The 18075-nt window shown below is 39.8% G+C and overlaps 1 protein-coding gene and 1 long non-coding RNA gene across 2 annotated transcripts in view; one reads left to right on the forward strand and one right to left on the reverse strand.

Annotated features, from left to right (window-relative positions):
• The window catches only part of SCFD2 (sec1 family domain containing 2), a 187687-nt gene that overhangs the window by 3993 nt on the left and 165619 nt on the right, over positions 1–18075 (reverse strand). The window contains exons 6-8 of the mRNA XM_079306142.1: positions 10284–10429; positions 6701–6835; positions 1377–1496 (exon numbers count right to left, since the gene is read on the reverse strand). Coding sequence (XP_079162268.1) covers positions 1377–1496; positions 6701–6835; positions 10284–10429 — 401 coding nt within the window. The remainder of the gene's footprint in view (positions 1–1376; positions 1497–6700; positions 6836–10283; positions 10430–18075) is intronic.
• Positions 6259–6903, forward strand: LOC306802242. Its single transcript, XR_013774321.1, has 3 exons — positions 6259–6319; positions 6515–6676; positions 6772–6903. It is a non-coding gene; the product is annotated as an uncharacterized lncRNA (long non-coding RNA).

Below are 18075 nucleotides of genomic sequence, written 5' to 3' on the forward strand. Positions count from 1 at the left end.
CTGGCTTGAGTTAGATAAATGCCTGGCTTTTTGAAAAGAGAATAATCCTAAACAGGTGGTGCATATTCAAGCTATAGTGCAGAAATCCAGGTAAAGCCAACAAACTCACAAACTTTTTTTTGTCAGAGACTTGCACAACTGCTTAGTTTCTTCTTTCTTCCTCCCGCCTCTCCCCTGAAGTTCTTTCACCTCTAACACAGCATCTTTGGATAAAGTGCAATGCAGTAAAAGCTTAAAATGCTTTAGGAATCTGCCTCAGAGGGTGACCTGCTGCCAGGGTTAAGCCAAAGCAAAGCAACACCAGATCCCATGTCACCACTGTCAAGCCTTAAGTCCCTCTAGAAAGCCCGTTGGAAATCTCCCTGCATAGTTCTCAACCAAATCAGATGTTAACCCTCTGTTTATCTTTCAGGGTGTCTTAATACATTTTGTGTGTGGATTAACTTGTCCATCAGTGTGTCACAACCCAATTCCCCTCCAAGAGGGAAAATTTAATTTACTATTTTGAGGAGATTAGAGTAGACTAATGGGGAAGAAAGAAATGCATTATCAGATAAAAAAACTGCTAAAATGGTACTCCATCTTACAAAATACTGCTTGAGACTGTCTTGCAAGGACAACTGAAACATGGAAAGCACATGTCAAACTGAAGGGCTGATGTGCCTTTGGTTGGCTCCATTTTGTTAATGATTTCTCACTAATCAAAAACACCTTCCACATGAATTGAAAACAAGATGTTTACAAGCCACCCTAGAAACCAGAGTTATGTTTATGATGCAGCTGGTTACACAGCACTTCAGAGGTTTTGTATGCCCTGTGTGTCTGCAGTACTCAACAGACACCTGATTGGTCCTCCACAATTAATGATGATTTTTAACATCTCAGGTGCCACCAGAGCTCACCCATCCTCCTCCTCTCCCTCCTCCATTCAGTTTATTCAGGTTTTGTGTGCCTGCAGGATTACCACTGGAAAGTCACTAGGTGGTATCCAGACTCCTGAGTATCCCTGCACTGTGTCCTGTAGATGCACCGCCAGGGACCCTGTAACTTTTTTGTACAGCAAATGTTTCTATTTCTAAAGAATACAAGGAAACTAATCTTTTGAGACATAACAAAAGCTACTTCAAATTAATACCAGTCTGTTCTGAACTCTCCAACCTGAGTTTGAACTATTATTGCTGACTATAACCTGAAAAAACAGAGATTTGGTGTTGAATACTTGTTGCCTACAGATGTTTCTACAGCAAAATACTAACATCACTCCTAACCATCTGGCTGTGACTTTCTGTAGGTTTGGTACCAGTGCTATAGGGAACATTGCTGAATTTTCTTAGTTTTTGTTTGGATAGGAACTGTATGCTTAGAGCTGTTTTTACCTGGGTACCAGGTTTGCGTGCTGCTACCAAATCCTTCACCATTTTCACCTCAGAGACTGACACTCCTCCAACCATAAAGATGATCAGAAGAGGATGATCACCAGGGTGAGGGCGATTCACCTGTGAAATGAAGAAAAGCATTATTTGTACTTGCTTCATGCAGGTCCAAACCTATGGATTATTAGTGATCAGCTCCCTAGGTAGCTAGAGGAATACCAAAGAGGAAGCGTAGAAAGAAATATTCATGGAATGCTGTAGCAGCTGAGAGGGAAATCAATGGGGATGATGCCCAGTTAGAACTAATTAACTCTTTGTTGGGAAATAAAATCCCCATGGATTTTGCTGAAACCTATGTAGCTGCTCCTGAAGTCTCAGGGTTTCTCCCTCCATTCCTTCTTCATTACTTTCCTCTCTTTCCCAGAGTGGGAGGAGAGTACTTGGGTGGATGTTTACTTTGGATACACATACACAGGAGACTTTAAGGAATGAGGGGTAAATTACTACCCAGTAGAAGCAAGGAGTCCAGCCTAAACATGCTGGAATCCCTGCCTGAGGTCAACATGGAGAAGAATTTTATGCAATGTGTTTTCACTGGTGGAGTGAATAATCTTTTACAATTCATCCAGTAAAAATAAATCAGGTCCATTATAGTATAAAATCAGTTTATAGCTTGTTTCAGTTCAGAGTTTTCAATGTTTCTATGACTGCCTTGCAACTAATAGAAAATTTAGCTCCAAGAAAATACTTTTTAAATTTTTTCCCAATTATCTTTAACAAACTAACATCCCACTTCAGTTAAGACTTTATAAAACTGCATTTTAATTTTAAATGTGAAGGTGATGCTTTACATCAGTTTCCTCTTAGCTACTTTGGAAGTGTGATGACTTTGCTGTTTCCCAGCAAACTGTTTCCTTCTTGAGAAAACGCACTCCCCTGACACTACCTTGATCCATTCTTTGGGAGGGATGTCAACAGAGCCCATGCAATTCCTCTTGTCACATCACCCTGGAGCATGAAACACTCCAAATGTTTGGCTCTGAAAGTGACAAAATACTTTAATTCCTTTTTAGACCCTTTGCCTCCTTTCCTTGCATGAGTGTAGGCTTTTAACAGCATTCACTCAACAGAATGAAAGTGGTGTCAACCCATGCTTGGGCAGAGCAGGGTTCTTTGGCTTTCCCCACCACAGCAGCTTCCTTTGATCCTTGTGGCTCCAGCTCCTGGGGTGCAGTTCCCCTTCTTTTCCTTATTGTGGCTTTCCTATATTTAGTCTTTTGGCACTTTTTCATCCTGCAGGTCTGTCTGGCTTTTTGCCTGGTAACCTCCAGCAAGGACTCTCCCTTTTGAAGCACAGGGAGATGCCATGTTCTCTCCAGGCTAGCTGGCTTTGATTACATGGGGGTCCCTTGTTCAATGCTGCTCCCCAGGCAAGGAGCTCTTGAATTCCTGAGTGTTTGAAGCTAGTAGAAAAGCCTTAGACAGATGTATTAGCAAGCTGAGTATTTGCACACTGAGTACTTATTCTCTTACCCACCCTGACTTTGAGCTGATGGCACAGATAGCATATATACTACAATTCCAAGGCACTGGAACAGGCTTGCCAGGAAAGTGGTCACTACACCATGCCTGCCTGGATAACATCATTGGGCACACGGTGTGATACTTGGGAATGGTGCTGTGCAGGGCCAGGTGGTGTGCAGGACTCAATAATCCTTGTCAGCTCATTCCAACTCAGAATACTCTGTGATTCTGGAATTCTATGATTCTTAATATCTTTCCTAGCAAAAACAAACTCATAATACATATGCCTGCATAACATTGGGCATACTGAAAGGACACCCAGTATAAGAATCAGAAAATATGAGCTTTCAGGGTAATGCTAAAGAGAAAATATCTTGACAAATCATTTCCTTCAGTCAAAATAAACCTAGATCCAAACACATGGTGCCTATATAAAACTTACTATTTAGCAGAAGACTAAAGTTCAAACCACAAATTCCAGAAATGCGTATTAAAAATACTATTAGGCATGCAAACTCTAAATTAAATTAAAACAGAAATGAAAAGAGTCTTGGAATCTGTAATTTTGTTATGCTATGTGTAAGTGTTTTGAAGGAGGACAATACTTTGGGTACAAAATATTTGGCTGTGTTAAGAATGCAAGTTTCTGCCAATATTTTTTTTTTGTTTGATAATACAACCACCCAAGACTCTCTCTTTTGAAGGAACTGGCTGCATGTAGTTAAACACAAGTAATTTCAGTGTTACAGAAGAGGATACAGAAGAACTGAAATGGATTGCAGCAAAAGCAATATGTATCAGCTGGGATCCTTCTACAGTTTGGTTGATTTGGGACATTTCCACCACCTCTGAATTTACTGTGAATTCTGAATTTTGCCAAAATCCCTGAGTGAAATTCACTTACATTCCAAAATGCCATACATTAAAAAAAATTCAGAAAGCTGTCTCAGACAATTAAAAAGATTAACAAAAAATCTCTCAAAACCATTATGTTGACACGAAAGAGCTCAGAAGAAGGGGGGATGATGCCCTGAGCCAGGAGAGTGTCCCAGCAGGACATCAGGGCCTTCTCCCAGCTCTGAGCTCATCATACAGGGTATGCTCAGGATGCTGGTGGTCAGAGGGCTCTTTGCTGGTGCACGTGTCTGTGTGGATGAGAGAGAGGAGGAAGTGGCAAAACAGGTTGGCAGTGGCCAATAAAACTCTGAAACAGGAAGGTATTAGAGGACAGGTTTCTTCTCATGGCAGCTCACAAAACACTGAGAAAACTCAGCAAAAACAGTCATTATTGTTCTCATATTTCTCATATCTCATATTGTAACTCATCCAACAAAAACATCAGCACTGATGATTCTGGTATTTGTGACCAACCAGAAACCAATTAATTTAGCTTAATAACTGGAAAAAGGAAAACATGTCAACCACCAGAAACTAGGCTGCTGTGTAGGGCACTTGGTATCAATGCTAGCAAGGTCATAATCATCATAATCCATCATAATATCATAGGATCATCATAATACACGTGGTCTAGAGCAGCAGTCAAAGCAGGAGTCCTTGAGGCAGGGGAGTTTTTCCTTTCACCATCCCTTAGCTTCAAAACAAACACATCTGCCAGACAAACAACTTCTGGATGAGAGGTATCTTTAAAAGTCTGTCCTGAACTAACACACCTGAGGCAATCACCAAAGTATTTTTATGTGAGTTGGCATTTATATTCAGGCATTGAGAAAGAAACAAAAATAAGGAAGCTCACAAAATAATTACTGTGCTGTGATTGTGTCAGAAATACAAACTGCTCAGACACTCATTCATGTAACAGTTGAGCACATGCCAGCAAGCCAGGCTACAAACTAAGAGAGCAAGCATGGACACATATTTGTGATGTGATGATGCCTATGAAATGTTTATCCTACACAAAGTTCACTTGCTCATCTCTTAATATTTGTCTTACCAGGAAAGATGCACTTACAGGTAGGTACATATTGTCATAACTACTTAAGTCTCTCTCTCTTTCACGCACACCCCTACATCCACACCTTCTAGATGGACAGATTACTCCTCAAACTAGTTAAAGGTGTCAATGTCTCCATCTAACCATTTAGGCCTTCTGAAGTCCTTATATTCTTTTCTAATTTTTTTTCTTTTTAAGAATAAGCTATATTCCTGCCTAAAAATTCTGCAATATAAAAAAAATTGAGATCAATAGAATTGTGAGAATTACTGGTAAATGAAAACAATAATAAAAAAGTTACTTGAGCCTGATTGCTTTGATAGTGAAATGTGCTTTTAATTTTACTATTTTTGGAGTGTTGGCATAAATTTTTCAGTTCTGACACAAGAACGGAGATACACTGGGTCACTTATTCTACAAGTATCCTCTGTTGTCCTAGGGCTTTATCATTAGCTGTGAAGAGCTGAGAATTTCAATTTAGGAACCTAACTGAATGTATATTGGAAATCCATTTCAACTGTGGAAACAGATTCCTGAAAAGAAACACTGGCCTTTAGGCTTACTTGATTATATGTCAATTCTAGCTTCCTTTGAAATAACAGAAAAATAACTTGGTTATTCTGGTACTGGGTTCTAGAATAGTTCAACATAACAGTCAAAACTATTTTTGCCACTTGACTTTAAATGCAGGTCTAGCAGGAATTTTCACAAAAGAGAAAAAAACCTTTTGTTCTTTTCTATTACCATAGAATCACAGATTAAAGTTGGAAAGAGTCTTTGTAGCTCATCTAGTTCATGTTCCTGCCCAAAGCAGGGCCAACTTCAAAATATCAGGTTGCTCAGGGCTTTTTTTGGCCAACATTTGAATATCTTAGAGATATTCAATGGAGATGGAGAATTCTCTGGACTTAACCACTGCTACAGTTAGAATATTTTCCTTTATTCAACTGGAATTTCCCTTGCTGCAACTTGTGTCCACTGCCTCACACAGTTTGCTGATGTCTTTTCCATGTGGAGGGGCGATGATGGTAAAACTGAAAGAAGACCACTGAGCACAGTACTGCAATGTACTGTACTCATAACCATAGTATTGATGTTAATTTAGGGTTGTTTTCAACGGAGAATTCAGGAATGTACAACATGATGCCTACTCCACACTCCACATTCTGTAAATATTTAGTGGACACTTAGCATGGGCTAATTTGTAAGGAAGAGTAAATTCTTGTAGAATGACTGTCTTAAAACATGCTGAGAGGATCCACAAAGAAATTTCTAACTTACGAGCTTTCTTCCTCCTCCTACGGTACAAGTTGAACCACATGAAATTATAGAAGAGGTATTGAATGTGGAGAACTCCTCCTTCATCCCCTGTGAATCTAGATTGTTTATATTTACTCCTCTCTTATCTGAAGGGTACTGAATGTCCTTAAAGTCCTTTGATGAGGTGCTATGTATCCTTTTGGAATACCAGGTAGGTACTATGAACTGACACTTGCTTATCAGTTTGTTTGTTGGGTGTATCTGAAGAGCTCTAAAAACTATGTGAGTTAGGACTTCCCTTTAGCAAAGTCACATTGCTTCTCCCCAGACACATCATCCTTATTTTGGTGTCCACCATCACCCTTATTTGATGTTCAGTCTGCTGCATTCCTCTTGTTCTGTTCAGCAGGTGCTACCTGTCTGCACTGTACCTGCAATGTGGTGTCTCAAGCTCTTCCCAGCCCCCTTCAAGAATTTAACTCTCCTAAACTCCCCTTAAGTTCTGTTGAACACTACAACAAAATCAGCTACTGCTGCATGATGCTCTGACCTCAGGAAAATCTTACAGGTGAGCTTGGGAAGGCTGGTTTACCTTCATGAACATGCTGAATCCAGTTTTAAGGAGATCAGTGAGGCCTGATGAAATATGCTCAATATCAACAGGATCGGGCCGATCAGGATTACAGATCTCTTCCACCACCTGTTTCAGCAGAGGTTTGTAAGAAGCCTGCACAAAGAGAACAATGTATTGTGAGTAAACCTGTTTAGACTCAATGCAACCACAATTCTAAATATTTTACTTCTATTACAGGTTACAAAAATAATTATCCCAGAAATGAAAGCATTCAGAGAGGCTGTGACCTTGACTGCAGATGGTGTGCACCAGCACAACATCAGACTGAAAAGACTGGAAGACAGCCACACATTTACTCTGTCCCATATGTATTATAAAAGCAAAGAGAGACAAGGAAAAGAGAGGGGACTTTTATTTTCTCTGGATTTTTTTTGGAGGTAATAGAGAAATGGATAACCATATGGATGAGACTCTGTTGCCCACTGTGTACTCAGATCTCATCCCCTTTTTAATGATTTTACAAACATCTAATCGGGGATTTTTTTTTATTTAATTGACCACTCCTGCCTTATTCCAAGTGGATACCAGCAGGGAAGGGAAAAGGCCAACCTGCCTGTTTGTCCCTCATGGCAGAGCAGGGATAAGGAGTCCCTGTTACTCCTTTAGATTCCATGGCCATTGTATTCCACATAACACTTCCATCTGTGGAAAACTTTTGAAAAACAGACCAAACAACCATTACCATGAATGTCAGAACTTCAGAGAAGTTAGGGAGTAGGAGAAGTAGAAAATGTAAAAGTACAAACGGTTAACATGCTGGAAGGTCTACTCTCAGAGGATCAACCTTGTATCCTCTTCAGGATCCACAAACCCAGGCTAAATATGAACTAGCAGCCTAATAATCTCCACATGCCAATACCAAGGTTTAAACCACTCTGACATGCTGAAAAGAACTTTAAGATAAAACTTTTAGGAACCAATGGGAAGATCTTTAATGAAAATTCAAGCTTACTTGGTTTACAGATGGAGCTTTGTTTTACTGCTTTTAACTTTGTCCAAACTGCAACAGAATCATGATCATTTCAGAAAGTGCAACTGTCTTAGAAAATGAGCAGCATTAAAATTAGCACACTTATCCGGCTTTGGGACTACCACAGGTATATATTATTCCTTAGATTACTTGGGAAATTAAGCATAACATCATTAATTTTGCAAAGATGATATCTACAAGAGACATCTTGCAAGATAATAGTAAAAATGGATGGAAAATAAAACACAAACCACTTGGCTTGAAACTAAAATTTTCTGGAGCTATTAAAGAAATGTTTTTCATCCAACACTTTAGAGTGAGAAACAAAGCTTACAGTTTTTTAATACAATCCTGTCAAGAAAGATTTATACAACTCATCTAGTTCTTCTCACAACATGTGCATAATTTTTAGTTGAGCCAACAAAGCAAATTACAGCAGACATGAGCTACAGGATCTTTTAGAACATGTCAAGATTTCTGTCAAATCTAGTCACGCAATAAACAACTGTTTGAAAATACACATGCAGGCATGAAGTCCTATTTATAAAATCTGTTTAATATCTTCACAGATGAGGAACAGAAAAACATTAGGAATGAAATATTTTTGGAGCAGAGATCAAATCACAATTTAACAGAGAGGATTACTCCACAAAATTAAAGGAAAAAGATCATCTGCCTGAAATGAAAAATATCACTCAGACAAAACTATGTACTCAAAAGACATAAAAAATGTGCTATGATTTTGCATGTCTGAATTTTCAGCACCATAACTCAATGCCCTTCAAAATAACCCAGTCAGATTACACACATGCTAAAATACAGATAGTATGATTACCTACCTTTTTAAAGTATAATGGTTTCAAATATTTTTAAGAATATTTTATGACTTGAAATTAATCTACTGTATATTTAGGGTTTTTTTCTGTACAATCCCCAGCTGCATTGGTTTCTATCTCACATAATGAAACTTTTATCAACTTTAAATTTTGGCAGGCAAAAATTGGTTTAAAATAGCTGTTCAAAACCACACAAGATTATAAAGGAGAGAAGAGAGAAAAACAGAGAGAGAAGGAGAGAGAAGGAGAAGAGTGAGGGATGGAAGAAGGAATAGAGGAAGGGAAAGAGAAAGGCAGAAATATACCTATATCAAGATGAAAGTAGTTTTAATAGGTAAAATTCTGTTCTTGCATGGTCACTACATGAACTAGTTTGAAAACATGATGAAAACATTTGTCATTTTATGTAAGATATATAAATTACAATGCTACAAAAAATAGGGGCTATCCAATTCCCAGCTACCTATCCATAGAAACATTTTTATGAATCTTTAGAAGAAATGGAGGCTTCCCAGCTTTTAACAGACAAAGTGAAAATGTAAAAGCTAAACCCATTCTCATGGCACAGAGCAGGTTTGGTGATAAGTGTGGTCACCACTTCTTCTGAGAAGCTAACTGAACACACACCACCTACCAGTCAAAAGAGAAGCCCATTTCTAGACAGCTGTAAGTATCATGGGCATACTGCCTGCTTATTTCTACTATTATAAATCTCCTGGACTTCCCTCAGCAGAAGGTTTGTCCTGCTTAAGAAACTAGATCCCTTGCATGGCTAGATTAAGGGGCTGCAAGGTGTTAACATATCCCTTGCTGTGTTCCAGCACTTATCCCCAAGCTAGCAAAGTAGATTACATCCAAAAGACATACTGATGCTAATTACACTTCCAGGAAACTTTTCTTATCATCTCAATGCCCCTGCACTGAACTGTATTAAATGTTTAAGAATTTTCCCCATTTTGGACATCAGACTAGTCCAAACTGCTAGAAGACTTCAGGAACAGATTTTCTTCACCATACATTTCCAGTGACATTTTCCAACACTCATGTTCTTACAAAGCAATGCTTAATTTGAACTACATCCCTTTGCTGGTCTACAGCACTGTTAGGAGTTTGGAAGGATTTTTTTCTGGCTCAAGACTAGAATCATGTTTTATGATATCTCTCTAAATCACTGCTTTCTGCTGTAAAACTCCATTTTTAACTAGAAAAGGTCTTCAGGGGAGACAGGAGAGAAAGAAAAACCACTGCCTATTAGTCCTGATGACCTAAAGCAGTATTGTAGACCGTGTGCTCCTATTTCAGAAATAGAAGCTGCATTTGTCACCTATTTACTAGCAGGTTTGTCTCTCATGCTTACAGGGATGGAAGAGAAAATACAAGAAGAACATAGTTGCTGTATGGATGCAGACATCCTGCTTCACTCTGCCTTAAGCAGTCTAAGTCAAGAGCCATCTTGACTCAGCTCTGCCTTTCACAGGCATTCACATCATTCCACAGTGCTGCAGAGCAAAGCCCAAATTTCTTCCTCAGAGCTGCCATTGTAATGTATATACCTGAGTCTGGATAAAGGACTTGAGGAAGTTTTTGCTGACTAGGTCAATTGTAAAATCTATGCTTAAGAATCCTCTTCATGGGCAGAATATGTATAGGATTAGCACATCCACAAAATGAGTGCTGTAACTTTGACAGCATGCTAGGGAAATAACAAACACAGGGAAAAGAAAGTTACACTTGCCTGATGGGTGTTGCTGCCTGGATTATGTATGGAATGAAACTGTTTCATGTGCATTCGGACTCTGGCAATATCCCTGAGGCAGCGAAAGATACCGTCCACTGCACCTGTGGCTTTCTGAGATGTCAGGTTCAGTGACGAGTCACAGCCTGAAAAATAAAGAAACACACAGCTGAGTAAGTTAAAAATGTTCATGTGTTTTGATAATAAACTGTAGGAAAAGAGTAACTGGGAGGAAATTTAAAATTATTTTCATTGTACTATATTCTAGAAACTCAGGGGTTCGTTAGACAGCATGTCTTCAGCATGGCACGAGTCTCTGCAAAAAAGCAAGAAGGCAAAAGTTCAGGACAGCAAAAGGTGTCTCTACTTGTAACCTCAATCACACAGCATTTTCACCAGCACAGAGCATGTTTTGCTCTTCACAGCAAACAGAAGGTTCCATGCCAGCAGACCCCAAGGGAGAGCCCCCTGTTAGGTGGAAAGGAGCCAGCTGCTTTGCTGGTCTGCCTCGGTAAACAGCCATGAAGAAGGGAACTGCTCCTCCCTGGCTGGCAGCCTGCTGACTCCAAATACATTTCCTACCTTTGTGACAAGAGAAATGGAAGAGTCTGTTCTAAATACAGCAGAAATGTCAGACAGGCCTTGGAAAGAGCTGCATAATGAAAAAAAAAAAAAAAGTTTTTATCCCTCAAAATGTCAGAGTTATTACTTCTAATGCATTTTTCCAATTCACTTCTGCTAAGATATAATGCTTATCTTCCACTAAGGCTAAATTCCAATTACAGGACCACCTAAAATGTCCCTCTGGGTGGCCAGACAGTGTCTTGGAAAAAAAGAAATCCTTAGTCTTGGCTCCATTCCCCTCACCACAGGACCTATACTGAGCAGAAGCAATTGAAAGAAATGCCTTCTCAGCTCCATTGCTGATGAGAATTAGCCAAGTGAGAGGTAAGTGGGTCACCTGATATTCTTACTGCCTTGTCAACACAGTTCTACTCCTCTTGACATCTTTGCCTGCCTCTCTTCCTGCTTGACTCTTCATCTCTGTGCCTGAAAATCCATCACAAAATAACCCTTCTTGCCACATGCTCGCACCAACACACTCACTCCTGCCCTTTGCTATTGTTTTCTCCAGGGATGCTGCTGTAGTGGCTTGTTTGTACATCCTCCAGTTCAGAAACCAATCCTGCACCAGCAAGCCTCTGTGCCTATACAGAATCCTGCTGAGAGGGCAGGGTGTCCCTGCAGGCTCAGCTTGCACTGTGCTGCACCCATGGATCCTGGCACTGAAAACAGGCATCCAGACTGTCAACAAGGCACCTGGATTTTTGGGTAGGAGGTCCCTGAACAAACTTTCCTCTGCAACTGACAAAGGACAGAATCCTTATGTACAAAAAATTAAAAAGGTGGTAAGTTCAAAAGTACAGGGAATATTTGATAGTGAATCTGAAATACTTTTATATATTTGCCTTCCACACAGTAAAAGTTAGATACAATATAAATACATACAGGGTTCTGAAACTATTCCTACGAGATGGTGATTAGACACTGAGCTTCCATTTGTCTGAATATCATGTGTTGAGGAGAGGTGTGGGAGCATTGGTGCCCTGGGCTGTGTTCAGCCGTGCCTCCTGGCAAAACCAAAAGTGTATCTCAAGGAGCACTGGAGCAGGGAGGGGCCAATGTCCATTTCCAGTCTCCATGTCAGAGGCTGTGCTGACCCAGTTTGGGACCCCAAGATGGCACTGGGAGTTGAAGATCCAGTCTGGCTGTTTGACTGGCCCAAGAGAGGGAAAGGAGGTGTACTTTCAAAGTTTCTCTAAAATGTGACTTCCTTGGTGTTGGGAAGGATAAGGATTTGACAGGAAGGTCTTACAGATATGTATTCATAACAGAAAGATCTTTGAATGAAGAATTTGAAGAAGGAATAGAAATGATAGCATGTTTTGATATAGAAGAAAAGAATTGCTGAGCCAGTCTTACGGGTAACTAAGAAGACAAAGCAGGTGAGTTGGAAGGGGCTTTTGTGGCTTTGAGCAAAGGACAAATTCATCTCAAACAAAAGATGCTTTTACCAAGCAAAAAGGCTTTCACAGACAAACAAAAATGCCATGTTGCAAGGAGAGAAAAGATCTAAGAATTTTCCACTGCAAGAAAACTAAAAATCAACTTCTAGCTTGAACTATAACAGACTAACTTTTTGTGATAGGGAAATTGTAACATGAATATGGTAATGTTAGTAGTTATGATAGGCTATAGGTAATAGTAAAGGTATTGATTGCTTGTCACATAAGATGCTCTGTAATGAAAAGTAAATAATACACTGTAACCAGAACTAGAAGAAGCTTTCAGACAAACCACAGCCCTGGCTGAAAAGGCTGTGGGCTGGGCTCTTGTCACCCATGACCCGTGAACTGCTGCATCATTTCGATACAATAAAAAGCATTTACAAGAGCCTGCCTGGAGTTCCGCATCCCTCATTTAAGTTCTTACACCTTGGGACTTTCCATCAAGAAATATCATGTCTGAGGAAACCAAGGATATCTATTTCCAGCCTGACATCCAGTACTTCTTTTTTAAACGTAAATGAAAAAATAAGTTTTTTTTACAATCTCTTTTTGTTGAAATTAAAATCTCTGAAGGTGCTGTCTACCTGTTACACTGCACTAGGGTTATAAAGGGGAGCCAGGTTCCTTTCCAGCCTGGACAACAACAGAACCTTGTTCTTTACAAGTGCCAGGCAGCTACAAATCGCCTTCCCTTCACACCTTGCCTGTGAATGGGGCTCTGCAGCATATGGAGAGCAGAACACAATCCCTCTGCTCCCTCCACACTACCAAGAAATCTGCTCCTTTTCCAACAGTGAAGAGGTGGAATACATTAGCTGCTGTACAGCTCATGTACTAATTAAAACAAAACTTCCTGTTACTGTTTTTTTCTTGGGAAGTTAAATGCCACTTGGAGAGCATGCTGAACGAATTCTTTTGAATCCCAAGCCCTATTATAAGTGGGAAAAGGCATTTAAATAAAATTTGGGGATTTCCTGTTGGACTTGAAGAAGCTCAGTTGTGAAGGAAAAGAAAATCACCACTAACCTGCAGAGGACTCAAGATTTTAAAGAACACAACCTAGTTCTGCAGTAAGTGGTGCCCATCCTCACTAATACTGCTTCTGTTCTTCTCCAATCCACCTGTGCCAAATTTGAGGAAAATTAGTCTGTCAGGAGCTGCATTCAGTGCCTACCAGGATGAGACTTTTGAACTTTTTCATGAGACAAAGTACCTCCTCTTAAGCAACACATCTGCAAGAAATTTGAAAAAAGGAGAAGGAATGGAGATGCTTTTTCTACAGTACTGGGTGACCCAGGAACCACACAGGAGCTGCATTTACACTGGTTTCTGAAGCTGGAAGGAAAAGAAAAGGACTTGGGCACTGTGAACCCATGAGACCTGTAATTATAGAGCAGTGTGTGATTGATTATCATTTCTGTACCTCCAAAAATGTAACAAATAAGATTTTCAGACCTGAGTTTCAGGAAACCTTTTATGTGCTTAGTCTTTTTTGGTACACATAAAGCCATTATAAACAAATATGTTCTTTCTCTAAAGCAATATGATAATTACCAGCATTTTGTGAAGGACTTTGATAATTCAGAGAAATTACTAGGCCTATGATTCCTACAAAGTAAAAAGTTTAGGAAAGTTGAAAGTTTACCACTCCACTCTGTTTTATTGGTATTAACTTCAGCTCTCTCAACCTTAGGCTCTCTCTATAGCCCTTTTACAGAAATAAACCAATGTAAACCCTGCAAACCCTGGAACAGAGCCAGCAGAATAACCAAGCCATTTCAGAGGCACAAATTGAATCATGGGCTAAAACAGAAAACTTGCACTTTGAGGGAGAGAAAATCCAGCATCAGGATTTCATTATGCAGGATTTCATTATTTTCTAGATATGCAGAGTTAATATGCCTGTCAGCAAAAGACAGAAGAAAGAGAGATAAAGGGTTCCTTGAAGGACAGAACTCAAAATAAAGCACTATGATATTAAATTAATTAAAAACTGTTTTTATACTTTAGGTGATAGCATAGCAATGGGGGCCCTTATTTTTCTAGCAGATAAATCTAAGGACCTACATATGCATAGCCAAAGACATATGCTTTACAATAGTTTTGGTGTATTTGTGCATTAAGACTTTATGCAAAAGTAGGTACAAATGTGTACAGTGAAACAGATAATTTATGGTTTTTGCAGGGTAAAAAAAAGTGTAAACCCCAAAACTAGGATGTAATTTGTATAATTCTCCTGTCACTTTTCTTCCCTACAGATTCTGCCATGCATTTGAATCTTTATTCTTTAATCTGATTTGTACTGAATTGTCTGATGCTCTCTGGTGCATCTAAAAAGTGAAGCTGCTGAGACAAGAAAGGATAGGCCAGAACACAAGAAATCTGCCATTTCCCTATAGTTACATCAGCAGAAGGTGAAAAATTGTAATTGATTCCATTTTAGTTTGAGGAATTTCAGAGGAAAGATGTGTTCTACAGCTCTTGAGAAGAGAGTGTCCAGGAGGGACAGACACAGTGGTGCCTGTGACAGCTTCCCTGCAGTACATCCATTCCTGAGGCTTGGAGAGGGTCCTGCTCTGTGCTTGCTCTGTCCTCTGCATCCCCAGCCAGAGCATGTGTGGTGCTGGATGGACAGCCAGGTCTGTGCTGCTGGCGTCATCACCACATCATAAAAAAAATAACATGACCATTTGGCAAAGCAGTGTGTTGGTGCTGCCAGCAGAGAGTGGAAGGAGCTCATCAGCTGGGCAAGGGCAGGCACAGACCTACACAGATAACCTGTCCCTACCCACAGCCTTGGGATGCTCTTTTCCCATCTCCTACCAGCAATCATATCAGATTTCTAAGGTATCATCCCAGTTCAATCCCTTTTCTCAGCCTCCCTCTTCCCTCCATCTTCTGGGGTGGCTCCTTGCCCCAGTCATGCCTCAGCCCTTTGTGGCTTTGGGAGTCACAGCTTGGACCCCACAGCTGCAAAATCACTCCAACCCCATGAAGGGCAAGTTATTTTTGCACCAGAAGTGAACAGACCCAAAGTCTTCCAAGGTGTCCAAGAGTTTAGCAACACTGCCAGATTGGCAATTTTGGAATTCCCAGTCCTGGACATGACCTTTCTGTCAGTCCATACAGCACTAAATCACAGAATCATAGAATGCTAAGGGGTTGAAAATTGAGATTTTTAAAGATCACCTAGTTTCAACTGCCCTCACTAGACCAGGTTGTACAAGACCTTATCCATCCTGTCCTTGAACACTGTTGGAGGTGGGGCACCCACAACATGCATGGCCAACCTGTTCCAGTGTCTAACCATGCTCACAGTAAAACATTTCTTCTTAATGTCTAACCCAAATTTCTCCTCTTTCAGTTTGTTCCTGCTGCTTTCTGTCCTATCACTACAGTTCCTGACAAAGAACTCTTCTCTGGCTTCCTTGTAGGCCCTCTTCAGATTCTGGAAGGTTGCTGTGAGGTCACCACACAACCTTCTCTTCAGGCTGAACATCTCCAGCTTTCTCAGCCTGTCTTCACAGTCAGGGGAGGTGGCCCAGTCCCCTTATCAACTTTGTGGACCTCCTAAGGACTTGTTTCAACAGTTCCATATCCTTCTTTTGTTGGGGATCCCAGAGCTGGATGCAGCACTCCAGGAGGGGTCCCACAAGGGCAGTGCAGAAGGGGAGAATCACCTTCTTCAACCTGCTGGCCATGCTCCTTATGATACAAACCACATTTTGGACTGCAAATGCTATAAGGCAGAAAAGAGAGAGAGAGCAGGAGGAAAGCACAGAACAGCAGCATTTGGGAAAAACATTAGAAAAGGGAGGAAAAATGCACACAATATAAAAAATAAAGGCTCTGTGTTTCTAGAAATTTAATTTATGATCTGATTGGCACATAGAGAATTATGTGTTTTGGGGTAGTCTCCAGCACCATGCAATGCAAGTGATGGTATGGATCTGGTGTCTATGACAGGAGAGTGCATCTGACCAACTTCCAAGGAAACCATGGAAGCCAGCATTGTGAATGACAAAGATGCAATTTGTAGTTTTATTCTCGTCATAACAAACATCTCCCACTTGAAAGAAAAGCCCAGGATGCTTTTTAAAAGAGTTAACTAAATTTAGAATCCTATATCTCTGTCTCAGCTTCTAAATATGCATCCACACTTTAGCAGTGCAGAGCATTCAGGGATTGCACATGAATACCTCCAAGGGCATTTCAGCACATTGTCTGATCTTTATTACATAGGGACACATCCTGCAAGCTCTGGTATTCCCTGAGGAGCACTGTGCTTAGAAAGGTTGCTTTTGGCACCTAGTCTTTGAACCCTCTTCTGCAAACTGCTCTTTGGTGTACAAGGGACACACAGCCCCTGTGGATAAGCACTTTGCTGGATCTCAAGCTCTAAAGCTGTACATGTAAAAATCTGGCCACTTACCTGTGTGATTAAATATGGATTTAAGAGCTACCTTATGAGAGTAATTTTTTTTTTTTAAATTTTGGCCTTAATATTTGTCATTTGGAGGTTTCTATTCTACAGGAATATTTTATTGCCTTCTTGCCAAAATCGAACAGCACAAGTAATATCAACTTTTATGAAGCACAGCAAGCTTGGTACTGCTGGTTCTTATGTTACATGAGATTAAACTTGTCAATTCAATGAACAATTACAGGGAAAAACTACAGAATTTACTACAATAAATTACATGAATTAATTGCAAGAGAAATTTAATTTAGGCTCAGATGTACTTTCTGAAGGAAATTAATGGAACAAATTCATTAGGGAACCATTCAGTTGCTCCCTCAAGCTGCCCATATCTTAATTAAAAAAACACAGATGCTAATAAAGCTATGGTAAATGCTCTGTGAGTCCAATAAGGCCTCCCAATAATGTTCTTGCAAGAACTCAGTAAAACTCCAGGTTTTGCTAAACAGTATAAAGCTATATGAACATACCAGCCCAGGACCCACATGATCAAAAGTCCTTGCTCAGTCTTTTGCAAATTATTCTCAGATACCCTCTTCTTGACCGGTGGCTGCACTGTGGCAAGGACCAAGTCCATGCACACATGGGAGTCTAGATGCTTTATCCACTTGTATTCAGAGGGCCACATCCAGAAAACATGGCAAGATCTGTTAATGTCCTTATTTAAAAAAAAACCCCACTTTTCTTCTTTACTTTGATTTAAATGAATCATACTTTCAAAGCAATAACAAAGTAAAATAAGTATTTCAGTATTTTTATTTGATTTTTTCCATATTTTTTTCTTGGACAATGAAAATGAATACAATCACTGTTTTTTGCATTCACAGTCCAATTTGTTTGTGTATTCCTCAAACTGCCAAATCAGGCTTGCAGATTGACATAATTGGAAAATGCTTCCTCCTGAAAACAATGGCCATATCTAGAATTTGTAAAAATGCAGGAAATTGTTTTAACTCATGGACCTAAGAATGATGATAATGGTTAAATGTCCAAGAGACATTTTCTTCCTGAGTTTAAGTTCTGAGCCAAGATCACAGGACTAACAGCAACCCTAAACCAGTGTAGGCAGCTTTATACAATAATGTAAATGTATAGAAACATAACAAACCCAGTATTTTTAACAGAAAGACAAAAAGAATCACATTCTAATATTATGTATAATTATCTTTTCCAAAAGGTCTCTTCACCCAGTATACTATAGCACAGATGAAAAGCCATCTGAAAACTGACAATGGGCACCTAG

The sequence above is a fragment of the Erithacus rubecula genome (assembly GCF_903797595.1).
Source record: "Erithacus rubecula genome assembly, chromosome: 5".
Classification (NCBI taxonomy): Eukaryota; Metazoa; Chordata; class Aves; order Passeriformes; family Muscicapidae; genus Erithacus; species Erithacus rubecula.